At 36.3% G+C, this 15,444-nt stretch overlaps 1 protein-coding gene across 2 annotated transcripts in view; it reads right to left on the bottom strand.

The window, feature by feature from the left end:
• Positions 1-1,696: 1,696 nt before the first annotated feature.
• Positions 1,697-15,444, bottom strand: part of LOC132121311 (retinoic acid receptor alpha-A-like) — a 177,979-nt gene continuing 164,231 nt past the window's right edge. For both annotated transcript variants that reach the window (XM_059530595.1, XM_059530596.1), the window contains 6 exons: positions 15,014-15,155; positions 5,654-5,814; positions 5,399-5,575; positions 4,085-4,289; positions 2,684-2,842; positions 1,697-2,547 (listed from right to left, as the gene is read on the bottom strand). In XM_059530595.1, the coding sequence (XP_059386578.1) occupies positions 2,345-2,547; positions 2,684-2,842; positions 4,085-4,289; positions 5,399-5,575; positions 5,654-5,814; positions 15,014-15,155 (1,047 nt within the window). In that variant the 3' untranslated portion in view covers positions 1,697-2,344. The remainder of the gene's footprint in view (positions 2,548-2,683; positions 2,843-4,084; positions 4,290-5,398; positions 5,576-5,653; positions 5,815-15,013; positions 15,156-15,444) is intronic.

Genomic DNA, 15,444 nt, shown 5'->3' with positions numbered 1-15,444 from the left:
TGATTAGTTGAATCAATGTTGAAAATTCAACATAAAATCAATGTGTTATTAAATCATCTTTACACTGTGATCCTGGTTCAACATTAATGTTGCTAAATCAATCAATATAATAACTAACATTTTGTATGTTTTATAGACAGCAACAATACAAATAAAAAATAAAATAAAATAAAACAGGACACAAAAAAAATAATGAGGTAGAAGTATATCAGGCAGTTAAATTGTATTTATATATTTATCCTTTATTTTACCAGGAATTATCCCATTAAGATATAAACCTCTTCTACCAAAATGGCAGCAGATTACAAGCACATAAAACCAAAATATAATAAAGAATTAAATCTTATATATATTTATATATATGTGTGTGTGTGTGTGTGTGTGTAAAACATGCACGTTTCCTTTTACGTAGGTCAGTAAACAAATGTGTATAGGCTACATCTGAGTCTAATGAGAAAATATCACTTATGATATTGAGAAGTGCACGATCTTGTGACCAACTACAAGTCAGTGTTGGTTCACTGTTACTGTCATCAGTCATGTGTGCTCTTTAGCATTCATTCAAATTTCAGTGTTAATCCAAAATATTGAAATTTCTGTTTTAAGTGAATGATGCTTCGGTTACAATTTATTTTAAAGTGTACTTGTTACAATGCAATTACACATGAGTTATGTGAATATAGGGTTGTGGGTTATAAGGTTAGGGTTAGTTGTTTTGGTAAAACTTTATTTAAAGGTGTCCTTGTTACACGATACATGTACTTACTATTATAATGACAATTAATTATGCATAATTACATGCAAGTAATCCCAAGTACATGTAGTCAATTAATATTACTCAGTACTTAGATGTATAATTACACTGTATCAAGGAAACCTTTAAATAAAGTGTAATGTGTACATTACTCTTATTACTATAGTAAGAACATTTACCATGCAACAAGGACACTCCAAAACAAAGTGTCACCAATAGTTGAATGCAAACAGAACATTGTATGAACGTCACCTTACAGTCTGAGATCACTCTATCTTTGATTTGAAGAAAAGAGATCTTGAAATGATGTTCCAGATTCCATTCTATCCTTACCTTTCTATTAATCAGAACCACATCTTTTTGTGGTAATCCCTGGTGATTACGTCCAAGCTTTGTAAAGCAATCTGCAAGAAATCAATTGCAGTTCATCTTTGTCCATTAAAATCTACACAGTACATGTCACAACTGTAATTCCTCAGCCTGTTACTTAATGAAGCAAAGCTCCGAGATTTGTGACTTTTAGTTCACATTAGCTTTGAAGTTAGCATCATTATACTAGTTTACTCCTACATTTGACTGGTAGAAGATATACACATTTTTGGTGTTAACATTTATGGCCACAGATCAAAAATAGCTAAGTAATACTACTTTTTGTCTAATCAAATGCTCTCTAGAATGAAGACCATAATATATACAAAAAGGTGTGATGTAATTTTAAACAAAATCTTGGCAAAAAAAAAATCAGTTTTTGGAGTTTGTATCAATGGTTCAAAACTTTAAAACTTTGCGCAGCTGTTAAACACCTTCAATGGAACAACCTTTTTCAATACTTTATTTCCCAAATATTAAGCAAAACAGACTGTATGAAATATGATATGAATCTTTGAGGTATTTGCTAGTAGCTTAAAAAACGAAGAATAAGAAGGACACATCACACAAATGGTGTTTGCTGCGACCATTTTTATATTTTCTGTGCACAATTTTGTGAGTGGAAATTAATATTCTTTCCAATGTTTTTTTTTTCTCTGTGAAAAACATCATCATCAGGCTGCAATAAAACAATTCATTCTTTATGCTTCCACAGGCATAAAGAGAAAAAGTGAGGAAATACATTTGCATCTTTACATGAAGTCCACATATCATTCTGTTCTCGAACACATTCATTCCACGGTTTCTCTCTATATATTTAGATATATTTCTAGTTTGTAGGAAATCAGTTTCTGGTCATTTGAAACAGGGGTCCAGGCCATAAGAATCAAAACGGAAGAAAAGTCCTTTAATTCCTTCTACACATTTGTCCATTCATTTTTGCACATTCTGTCTTCACCCTCGTGTGGTTCTCCTCCCTTCATCCAAAGGGACTCAGCAACAGAGTGGCAAAATCGAGGACGAATACAAACACAGTCTGTGATTTCTTTATAAAGAAAGCAACAAAGTTCTAGCGACACACCTTTGACCCCCCCTTAGTCTCTGAGGAAGACGGGCAGAGGAGCGACAATATGAGCGCGTGCTTTTGAATGTGTCTGCTGTCGTGTCGTAGAGGGCACATAATAGTCGGTAAGTGGCTAATGATGGCAACAATGATAACTGTCATGGTGATTGCGTGGGTGGGCTGCTCTGGGCGGAGCTTGGAGAAAGGGAGGGGCTAACACTGCCTGGAGGGGCGCCGGCGGCCCGTGAACTGATGCCCCCCGAGGAACTCTCCAAACCCTCAGAGTTCTCCAACATCTCCTGAATAAGAGGAGGCATGGAGCCGGGAATCTCCATCTTCAAGGTGATCACACGCTCTGCCCCTGTGAGAGATGATAAATTCATTTCGTTCTAATTTTATTTTCAAGTAGCACCACATGGAAGTTTTCTTGCAATAATATTAGACGAATAGGATTAGAACTCATCCGTTAAGAAGTCATGTGGATGAATTCGACTCACCCTTGGCACTGATGCTCCTCAGGTCGGTGATCTTCATCAGCATCTTAGGGAACATGTGAGGTTTGTGTGGCCTCCGGTTCCTCACATAGATCTTCAGTGCTTCCAGCAGCGGTTCCTGAAGTACATCCACCTGATCGGCCTTCTCCAGGTCCTGCCGATCTGCACAAACCAACAAACACCACTTCATATTCATATTCAGCTCAAAAACTCACAGGTTGTGGTAAGAGAGCTTATTGGCACACATCCAAGACAAAGCAAATCATGGAGAATTGATCTGTTTAGGGGTGGGTCTAAAAAAATCTGTAAAATAACTTTTCAGGTCATCTTTCAACCCAAAAAAAAAAAAAAACCTCTTAATTAGAATAGATTTTTATTGTATTGTTACATGATCTATATGTTCCTGTAGCTCAATTGGTAGAGCATTGCATTATCAAGTGCAAGGTTGGGGGTTCGATTCCCCAGGAACACATGATAGGTAAAAATTGATAGCCTGAATGCACTGTAAGTCGCTTTGGATAAAAGCGTCTGCTAAATGCATAAATTTAATTTAATTTAATCTATATGTACTATTTAATATATATGTTCTATTAATATTTTATCCCATAATTCTTCAAAAAATATATTTTGTATTTATTTTACCGTCTTTAATTATGATTTTAGTTAAAAAAAAATGTTTTTTATATCAATTATTTTTTTAAATGTCATATTTCTAAATATCAAATAAAAACATACATTAGATAATAATCTTACATTATTATATTATTAAAATTGCTCAATAAAATACTAAAAGGATTTTTAAAATATTGTCTTAAATTATGAATATTTTGGAAGAAGGGAAAAAAAACATTTGCTACTTTAAAAATAATTTAAAATATTTTGACTTTTTAGATTTAAAATATCTTTATGTATATTATTTAAATAGAAACAGGTTCTCTTCATGCTAAATATAATTTCTTCCTCTGATTTTGTGGTGAAATCTGACCTGGCAATGTTTTCGTGAGTTTATATAATATATATGTTCACTATATGTTATATGAGCATAAGAGGTGCAATACCACCGCCAAACACTGCCCAGCACTAGAGGTCCATGTATCAAAAACATGGAAAGATCATGTGACACTAAAGACTAATGGCTGCTGAAAATTCAGCTTTGCCATACCAGGAATAAATTACATTTTAAAATATATTAAAAATAGAAAACTTATTTTAAATTATAATATTTCACAATGTTATGGTTTTTACTGTATGTTTCAATAAATAAATACAGCCTTGGTGAGCATGACAGACTTCTTACAAAAACATTAAAATAATCGTATTATTTCAAACTTATATATTTCCCCAGCATATAGCAATGTGCACTGTATGTGACATTTATTAACACAAGAAATGTCAAAACAGTACCTCCACAGAGCAGGCAAATAGCACTGAGCAGTCCTGTCTCTGCATCATCCATTTCTAGCGGTAGTAGCTGATTGGCGAAGGCAAACACCAGGTCTGTTAACGGACCGAAGCCAGCATTGTGCATCTGTGTTCGGTTCAGCGTTAACCCGTCAGAGAACGTCATGGTGTCTTGCTCAGGCGTGTAGCGGGTACAGATCCTCAGAATCTAAAAACAGAAACAGAGAGGAGACGTGTCGATCTTAACTCTGCATATGTTGATCACGAAAGAAGAATGTAACTAAACAGTTGATGGTCCCCATTGACTTTCATAATATTTTTTTCATACCATAAAAGTCAATGCCTTTAAAGTCCCCATGAATTCAAAATGTAAGTTTTTTGGGTGTTAGTATTAATATGTTAGTCTTAAGGTTATCTATAAGGCAGTGTGCTCCAAAACAGTGACACAATTCACATTTAGAAGATATAAGCATTCAAAAGTTGCAGTCCGTCACTCTCCTAAACAGCTCAACGATATTTTTGACATCACATCGTATTTCATCTTCTCATCAAATCTTCTCACCAATCAAATGCTCTCTAGAATCCGAAGCGCCCGCCCCCTGCACTATAAAGAGACAGCTATTTACATTGTAGTATTTTCTGTACCGTGAGTGGCTTGTAGTGCACAATGTAGGTGATAAGGATTGATTCAGACAGCGTAAATAAGCTTTTGATTGGTGCAAATGAGTTCTGGTTTCACGTTGTTTCACAGGAACCGTGGCAGCGCACAGTCTGATCCGGACTTTGGCTCCGATCCAGAGATGCGATCACACGGAGCGGATCATATGCACGAATCGGGATATATTAACAACTTTTACAACTACACAGCCTCAACATGATTATGACCACTATTTTGTTTTACCAAGAGTTTCAAATTTAATCTAGGGGTAATATATTAGACCGTGGCTGTCAAATGCGGCTTTATCGAGCTCAACGGCTCTGGCCCGAGCAGATATAAACAAAACGCTATTGGCAATTTGAAAAAGGGGCGGGGCTGCTAGATATCTCCTGCCCTCTCTTCCTGTTTTAGATGAAATTATGTCACCACATAGAATAATGCTGTGTGTTTCAAGGCACTTCAGGAGGACATTTAAGTTGCCTTTTATTAACAAAATGTTATGATGAAGTACAACTGCATGTGCACTTTTTCACAAGGGAATGCATGTGGGATTAGAACCTGCATCCTTCAACGACTCAAATGTGAGCCTCAGTCTTGTTTTATGCTTTAGTGATATAATGTAGCTTTTGTAAAAAGCTGGGTTAAGTGCGTGTTCTCACCAGTATGTCGAGGCACGCGGCTTTCAGCAGTGTGATCTGGTCTGCGATGGTGAGGGTGGTGAATCCCGGCAGCTGCTTGGCGAACTCCACCGTCTTTATGATGCACTTGGTGGAGAGCTCGCTGAACTTATCCCACAAATCCACGTCTAGTGACACGCGTCGCTCGGAGCTGTTACTCTATACACAGAGAGAGGCAAAATTCAATATATACTACTAGATCACAGAGTATATCATACAGCCCTTGCACGCTCTTACCGTGGTGTATTTGCCGAGTTGACAAAGCGAGGGGAAGGTCTCTTGGTGGGCTTTCCTGATTTTTTCAATCATCTGCTCTGTGTCTGGGCTCAGCGTGTAGCTTTCTGTGCATTCTTGCTTTTTCTCTTCTTTCTTCTTCTTATTCCTGTCGTTCCTCACCGCTACACAAACAAAAAGACAGACAACAAAGGTCAATGTTCAATGTACATATTCTAATGTCTGTTTAAGTTTCTTAATACTACTTCTTTTTAAATAAATGTTACCGTATTTTTTGGACTATAAGTCGCACCTGAGTATAAGTCGCGTTTATTTAGAACCAAGAACCAAGAGAAAACATTACCGTCTTCAGCCGCGAGAGGGCGATCTATGTTTTCAGGTGTAGACTACAGGAGCACTGAGCAGCATAGAGCGCCCTCTCGCGGCTGTAGACGGTAATGTTTTCTTTTAGTTCATTTCTCTCGGTTCATGTCAAATTAATTTTGATAAATAGGTCGCACCTGACTATAAGTCGCAGGACCAGCCAAACTATGAAAAAAAGTGCGACTTATAGTCCGGAAAATACGGTAATTTCCTGCAAAATACAATTCTTGATCTTCAGATGACATTCAGAGATGTAGATTTTCATCTACTTCCGACACAGATATATTAAGCTGTTCCTCTAGTCATTTGTGTCTTGAGCATATCATAATGAATTGTACCTTAAAAACAAAAAGATTCACGTTTCTGTAAGAACTATAACATTAAGTAAAGAATATTTTGGCCCTCTTATTAAAAATATTCAACTGTATGTGCCTTGCATAATAGTAAATAATAATAATAATACAATTTTAAAAGCTACATGTTATAATTTTAGATCATTTTATTTAATATAATATTTTTTTCAAGCAATAATATCTCAGTAATGATGATAATAATAATAATAAATATTATATTAGTAAGTTATTTTTAATTGAACATTGGTGTTTTATTTATAATATTAAATTCTGAAATAATTTAATCCTATTTTATCCAAAATTGTATGATAACATAGGCATCACAGTGACATGAAATTTCAGGAGAATGTGAAGTGGGTGGAAAAAGAACATGCATTTAATACTACTACTACTTTTTATTGAACATTGGCGTATTTTACAATATTTAAAACATTTAGCCTAATCATATACTGTATTATCATCACAACATAAGTTTGCCCTCACAGTGAGATGTGTGGCCATGCCATTTTAGAGAGAAATGAAGTGGGCAGAAAAGAAAAGAGATCTCAAGAAAACAGATAGGAAAGAATGAGTGATGGGTGAAACAAACAAAACGAAAAAAAGAGAGAAAACCTGCATGCATAGCAGTGAAAGGCCATTTGAGATGCAGTAAGCAACAGTAATGGAGTGAGATGAGACAGAGAGACAGATAGAGGAAATGTGTTAGAGCCAACACATCACATCTGTGGAGACAAACCACGAGGGGAGGAAAGGTGAGAAAAAAAAGGTGTTCAAGGAAGAAAAAGGACAGGAAGAAGAAATGCCATCACACCCCCTCCATCACTACCATCTCAAACACACTCTCTCTCTGTCTCACTCTGTCTCTGCGGGGTCTGTGTTTGTAAGTTTGATGAATAGAGCGGGTGGATGAAGTTGTACATAATGCTGATAGATCACCACAGGTTTCATAAGACCCAGAGCTAATCTAATCTCGTTATATGAAGCACACACACAAACACACTGTAATGCCATGGCATTATTTTCTCTCCAATCTCCGCTAACAATCAGACCTTCACTGCATCTCTCTCTCAGGCCTCTGGAGATGCGGAATTAATTCCTAAATAAAAGTGGGCTATCTTAACGTGCCTACATTAGCCCCTATGACAGATTGGCGCAGCGATCATAAGCCGCAAAACACAATTTAATGAAGTCATTAAAGAACTATTAGCCTGGCTGCACCATCACTCATGCACAAGCGCTACTGAGAGACCTGCAGCAAGAGAGAGAGCTAGAGAGAGAGAGAGAGAGGGGAAGAAACAGCTCTTTCTCCAGCAGTATGATGAGTATTTAGTGTGTTTTTGGAAAGGTGATTTTTACACACTGGAGTTGGTGATGATATGGCCAGAAACATGCTAACGACCAGAAATGTGTTCTATGCAAGTACGCAAATGCCAAGTGCACATTTCTGTTATTTATACTTAACAAACATTCTTGACAAGTTCTCTAACAAACCCAAGGGACCAATCGAGTTATGTTCAAATGTCTGCGCTATTAAAACAGTTGTACCTAACCTGAGATGCAATATGAATTGTGCTTTGATATTTCAGACTGAAACAATGTGTGAAATTGAGCTTAAGTGTCTATGTTCACGGACTTGCATGGAGGTTTTTGGGCCTGTGTATTGTGTTCTCAACATCACTGCAGAAAAAAATAAACGGGGTGTATATATCAGTGATATACACTGATGCGGTGTAAATATCTGCTCTGAGAATGATTCAATTACAATTGTGATTGTTTACTAAATGATGCAATTAAAAATGGAATCATGATTTAATTTGATTGTTTTGGTAAGATTCATGATCATTTTCAAAAATATGCTGAAGGAGGGCCATATGATTTCAGTGATGTGAGAAACACGGAAGCATAATCCATTCATTTAAATGAAATTTACTGTGTAATGTGGAACGGCACGGAATTTGGCAAATGTTGTATCAATAAATCAAAAGTAGGGCTATACACTTAAAATCACAATATGGATTAGTGTCTGTGAATTTTATAGACTAAATTTAGATAAACAGAATTTAAGGTGCCCCTGTTATGGATTATGAAAGGTTCATATTTTGGTTTTGGGAGTCCCCAACAACAGGTTGACATGCATGCAAGGTCAAAAAACCCTTTTATTGTCTTATAATATGCATTTATTTATACCTTATGTGCTCAATGACTCCCAAATGATTTGTTTAATGATTAATTTTTCCAACCCCCTCCTTTGCGTTACGCTCATCTGCGGTGATTGGTCTTATTTTCAATTCATCATGCCTGTAATGCCTGATAAAGCAGCGTTTGTGAGCGCAGTGCTGCTTTGTGCTAGGGATGTGCACGGATAGTCGAACATTCGAATATTCGTTCTGCTCTAATTATTCGATAAATAAAAATTATATTCGAATTTCGCAAAAAAAAAAAAAAGTTCACAATAAAACCTAATTTGGTCACTTTCTGTGATTCTCCGCGGCATATTTGAAGGTGTATGCAAGCAAAAAATAATTAATGAATGATTAAGGGGCCATTCACATATCGCGCCTAATAAGGCGTGGAAAAGGCTATGCGCGCCGCTTTCTCCTTGTTTCCAAAGCGCTCGGGCAGAAGCGCTCCTGAGGCGACGCATTCTCTCCATGAAGACGTGGAAATTTCAGCAAAGGATAAATGGATTTGCAGCACAAAAAAATCGCTTTCAGTAGCTCTGCTACTAAATTTATTTCAAAATGGCAATCCATATACAGCTATGATCAGCTGCTCCTTCATCTTGACTGAGCTTTCAACATTGTTACAGGAAAGGATGAAGCTGAATGTTTAGTTCTTGTCACATGACCTGCGATGCGCTTGTGACATTCTGAAAGTTGAGATGTTTTTAACTCGATGCAGTGCGGACGCGCCTGGAAAAAACGGGACCGCGTCGCACCGCGTGCGCATCGCGACCGCGTCGCTTCCATTATGAGCGCGCATACCGCGCGCCTACATTGGAAATAACGAACTTGAGCATGCAAAAGACGCGATATGTGAACGCCGCCTAAAAGAACTGCGGTCTTCTACAGTACTTCACATATGCCGTGGAGAATCACAGAAAGTGATCCAAGAACACTGTTGCAGCATCTCTCAAGCAACGAATAAACACCGCTAACTTGGAGAATGCAGTGAAAACTCCTCTTCTCGCGTCTGCCCTAGACCCTCGGCACAAACATCTCAGGTTTCTCGATGAAAACATGAGAGAAGTTAGAAGAAAAAACTTTTTTGAACATTATCAGAACATTTTCCTTGATGCGAGTTGTGCGGATGCAGTCGCCACGATGAAGATGCAATGCCCACTCGTCGGAAAAGGCTGAGCCAGTTCTCCAGCGATGATTACAGAGAGTCCAGCCGACACGAGTGGGAACAGTTCTTACTGGAACCATGTATTCCACCAGATGAGGATCCCATTCAGTGGTGAAACGAAAACACGAAGCGCTTCACAAAACGTATTCGCTTAGCACACCGTTATTTGTGAGTCCCGCCAACGTCTGTGCCGTCAGAGCGCGTTTTCTCCGCGGCCGGCCTTATTGTTAACAGACTAAGGAGCCGACTTTCCCCCAATCATGTTTACATGCCCGTATTTCTTAACAAGAACTTTTGAAACAATAGAAAAAAAGCAAAAAAGATTTGCTGACAGTTTAAAAGTTAAGTGTAAGCTACATTCTGTACAATAGCCTAATTGCTGCAGGCTGCTTTACGTTTTTTCTTTGTTCACTTTTTTTTTTTTTTTGCTTTTAATCTGTACTTTTGTTTGTTTGCACGCATTGTTAAAGGTTTTCAGCTACAAAACACGATGTGTAATGTTCAAGCTTATTGTAAGCTTGTTCAAAATGACGAAAACAAATGTTGCTGAAAAATAACGTCTGACTCATTAAACTTAATTTAAATAAACGAATATACGAATATTCGAATATTCGTTTTTTGTGAGCTCAAATATTCAAATGTGATATTTGTGGAAAACGCCCATCCCTACTTTGTGCACAACGTTACCAGGGAAACTGCTATTTTTACCGCCCCAAAAGCGGCACCTAGTGGCAAGGAATGAATTTGCATTTTTCATTCAGACCAATGCGAAAACACCAACAAGTGGGTGGGCAATATTCTAATGTTTTATGCTGTTGTCAACATGAAATGGCTTGGGATTTGTTTTAAAAACGACTCGTGTCAATGATTCAGAATCAACTCTTTCTTTTGAGAGACAGTAACTCACAGTGCACTTTCTGATTTAAAACTTTGCAGGATGTTTTCATTCACTTAGAGCTGTGTTACATGAAAGGGTTGCATGAAAGGTAACTGTCAAAAATCCATAATAGGTTCACTTTAACAATTCTTGATTATTCGACTAATCAAAAAAAAATACTATAATTTAATGGATCAAAAAACAATGGTTAGCTGCAGCCCTAATTCCAATATTAAACATAAAAACAACAGCCGCTCAATATCCATCTCCACTGTTGGTTATGATTTTCTTCTGCTATTCATTGCTACTTGATAAAAGTAGTGAGTGGCACCAAGTCATAGTTTTATGTAAAAGAAGTTGCTCTTGGCACATGACTAAAAGCGAAAAAATCTCATTGGTCGGCTGGTTTCCTCCCAGTGTGATGGAAAAGAGTTTAGAACCCTTCTGTTATGTTGACAACATGCAAATGTTCATGTTGGTCTGAATAGATACATTAAGAACTGCAGACTCAAATTAAAATGTTTATTGCAACAAATATTTGTGACAAACATTCGTCTTGTTGTGAACGGGCCTTAACGCTCCCATATGTCTGTTTCAGGGTGTGTGTGTCTGTGTGTGTGCGCATGTGCATGAGGCTCTTGACAGGGATAATTTTAGAGGAGAAAATTAAAGCGCTGGCAGATCGTCCATCACAAAGATGAAATTCAATGAAAAGATAAAAATGTCAATGTTTCCTCCCTCCGCTCCCACTCTCTCCACTCCTCTTTTTTCACAATTTCTCTTCCTCCTCAGCAGCGGCAGATGAGTTGTGTGTCTAATGCATTTGGAGCAGATAGAACCCAGCATGTTGTGATGAAAATCAATGTATGTATGTGTGTGTTTTATTACAGAAGTTATGCAGGAAGTGAAGTGTGAAAATACTGCTGTGCATCATTTTGTAAATGTACTATGAGTCAAGAGGTGTGAATTCATATGAACTCTCGAATGTGTGTGTCATCATTGTGAATGATTTGATGGGTCATCTCTGCATGGGAACACAATCTCGACATGATGCCTATAGACATCCATGTGCATGTAAATGTCAGACTCGTCCATAGTGTCACGCCTGACATGCATGTGATCACTGAAAGAACTATATGAAACCTGTCAAGAACAAATGCAAGTCACTAACCCATGAATTACATGTCTTGTTTCAGGATCATTAAGACATTTTTTTAATCTAATTAATGACATAATGTGGTGATTAATTAATCTAATTAATCACATCAAATTAGGATAAAATTTATTTTTTTATAAATAAAATAAATAATCAATAATTTAAAGCATCAAACAGAGATTACAAAAAGTAGGTTCAGCAAGAAATATTTAGTTTGATAAAATTTATTACATAAACTCTTTTGGAACATGTGAGTAAATGATGACAGAATTGTCATTCTTGGTTGGGTAAACTATAACTTTAAGAATTTATTTTCTTCATTTTGTTATTATTTCTATGAAAATATTAAATTATTTCTTTAATGAAATGATACTCTAAATAATAAACTAAAACTGCCTGTAGGTGGTGGTAAGGTCTTAATGATCAAGTCATCGAGTCTTTTATTCATTCATTTGATTCGTTCATGATTCATTTAGGAGTGAAGTAAAGGGTTCTTTATGAATGGTTCATTGATTAATTAGGCTTATTCGACTTGAAGCAAGTCATCACCATCAGACCGATCAGTGTGTGACAGATGAACAGTTCTGATTTGTCTTTATTTTGGTTGACAAAATTGAGCAAAACAGTCAACATTGTGTCTAAAATAACACAATATTAACTTCTTAATGAACTGTTGTATAAGTTGAGTATCACATTTGCACTTGTGTGATATTTCTTTTATTGTGGCCAGCCTAAGGCACACCTGTGCAATAATCATGCTGTCTAATCAGCATCTTGATATGCCACACCTGTGAGGTGGATGGATTATCTCGGCAAAGGAGAAGTGCTCACTAACACAGATTTAGACAGATTTGTGAACAATATTTGAGAGAAACAGGCCTTTTGAGTACATAGAAAAAGTCTTAGGTTTTGAGTTCAGCTCATGAAAAATGGGGCAGAAAACAAAAGTGTTGCGTTTATAATTTTGTTCAGTGTATGTATATATATATACACACACACACACACACACGTATACATACATATATACACATATACATATATACATATATATACATATATATACACACACACATACATATATATACATATATACATATATATATATATATATATATATATATATATATATATATATATATACATATATACATATATATGTATATATATATAATTCCATTTAAGTAACAAAAACTCTACAAGAATCATCACTGAGTATAATCTGGGTGCATTACAGTAATACATTTTTTTGGTGAAAATGTCCTGAAAATAAAGCAAATAATTAAAAAAAATAAAATAAATAATAATAATTACATATGCTGATCAAAAAAATTAATTATCAATTTAAGGCAACATAATAAAACAAATATATATATAGTGATGCTTTGAAATTTTGGCTTAATAAACTACTGTGCTAGCAACTGGAGATTTGGAGGACCGAAAATACTGACTGAAACGATGATGAGCATTTCTACAATGGCATTTCTATTTCATACATACAACGTGGATAAGCTATAACAAGACCTGAATGAGCATCAGAAGGTATACTGGAAGATACAGTACTGACGGTAAGGACTGGACAATTAATCGAATGCGATTCTCATGCGCTTCTTGTCAGTAAAGCCGGGTCTGTAATCATTAGGGCTGGGAAAATAAATCGAGATCTGAGATTTTCCGGATGCATCCCGATTCTTTCTTGAGTCTATCCTGAGCTTAGTTTTGAACATCATGGCTTAAATTATAAAGACATTCATACTCTGCTTATTTTCAAATCCTTACACACACTTGAACCTAAAATAATCATTCATAAACTTCGAAAAGGTTGAAGCAAATTACAAGGGGGTTTACAGTGGGCTGTGTTTACATTAATCTTGTGTCATAAAAGCTTTCTGAGCTGAGGTGAAATTAACGTTACATGACCCAGCCGAACGCACAAGTGCTCTTTAGCACTCTTTTTCATGAGCATTTGAGAGTGCGGATAAAAATTATATTAGAGCGACATCTGCTGTTACAATTAAGCTCAGGGTCAATTCCAGAGGAATCGTGATGCATTCTGAAAATCTCTGAATCACAGTGATTTTGTTTCGCGTTTATTCTGCAACCACTATAGGCATTTCCTGGATTTCTTCAGGAATTTCGGATGGGGATTTACTGCTGATCACAGAAACGTGCTTCACTGAAAGATATGGATGACAATCACAGCTTCTGCCTGATCGTGATTTTTCGCCTTTGCGATTTAATTTCAATTAATCATGCAACCCTACTGAAGGTACTGAAAGTTTCAACTGCAGAAATATGTCAGTAAAACAGCTTGATGTTACATTTACCTCAGGAAAGCCATTTAATGTCCATTCAATATGCAATTTACTTAACATGGCTTCACTGTTTGAATAAAACAAGTTATTACAGCCATAGTTTAAATATTTAAATATACATAAAAAAAATATATATATTAACTATCATTTATTAATTTGTTTTTTAAATACTACAACAAATCGGAGCAGAAAAAAAATATATATAGTAAAAAAGTTAATACAAATGTTATTTTTTTTGAGTGTATACAACTTGCATATAATTATTAAATAAACTTTATTTTTAGTTTTGGCTTTTGGCTATTAATTATCATTTACATTTATGCATTTAGCAGAAGCGACTTAATTTTTTTCTTTTTTTTTTTTTTTTTTTTACAGTATGCATGTTCCCTGGGAATTGAACCCACGACCTTTTGCACTGCTAACAATGCTCTACCACTGAGCCACAGAAACACTCTATTATCATAACATTTTTTCAGTAAAAATTTTATTTCGGTGCATACCTAATTATTACTGAAAATTTCTTTCTTTCTTTCTTTATTGGCTTTTGGGGTTAAATGTGAGCTTAACGTGTCACCCGGATATACACACACCCTCTGACATGATGCTGGATTGTTCCCTATCCTTCTGTAAAAACACGGCATTTGTGTCTCTTTCTGCAGTAGAGACTCACGTCCACTTGATGGTGAGAGCGCTTCGAATCTGTCTGGAAAGATTTCTGAACAAACACACATTCACAACCTAGACCTGTGTGTGTGTATTTTCTCACCTCTCACAATTAACTTCTCAAGTCTGACAGTGCCTAGCTGTGTGGAGACATATTCTCGTATAGCCAGAGGGAGGCACTGATTCTCTGTGTGTGTGTGTGTGTGTGTGTACTCCTATCTCTGCTTGCCGTTTCATATTTTGGCAAGAGTACTTCAGCTGTAGAGAGAGTATTACTGATGCACTGCTCACATTCTTTGGACATTCCCACTTCAAGGCACTTCTGCAGCCGACAGTATTGACAGCGGTTGCGGGTGACTTTGTTAATGATGCAGTTCTTCTCTCTGTGGCACGTGTAGACCATGTTCTTCTGAATACTTCGCCTGAAGAATCCCTAAACACAAACAACACAATTTGGACTGTGAGACAATCTCCATGAGATTCAAGAAAATGCCAGTCATTTGTCAAAACAAATCAATGTTTTCTTCTGAAGGTGCTTTTCACTACTATACTGCGTCTAAACAGTACTTTGTTATTCTTCGCTACTTTTTAGAAAATAATAATAATAATAGCTTACTGTAAAAACGGATACTACTGTATTTTTAAAACAGCTTACTACTAAGCTAAGTTAGTAGTGTTGCTAGTTTTGGGTCAGGCACATGCGGTGTGAGTGAATGAGAATG

Source organism: Carassius carassius, chromosome 39 (assembly GCF_963082965.1).
Source record: "Carassius carassius chromosome 39, fCarCar2.1, whole genome shotgun sequence".
In the NCBI taxonomy this organism is placed as follows: domain Eukaryota; kingdom Metazoa; phylum Chordata; class Actinopteri; order Cypriniformes; family Cyprinidae; genus Carassius; species Carassius carassius.
The sequence above is the reverse complement of the archived record's forward strand: the minus strand, read 5'-3'. Positions and strand labels throughout refer to the sequence as shown.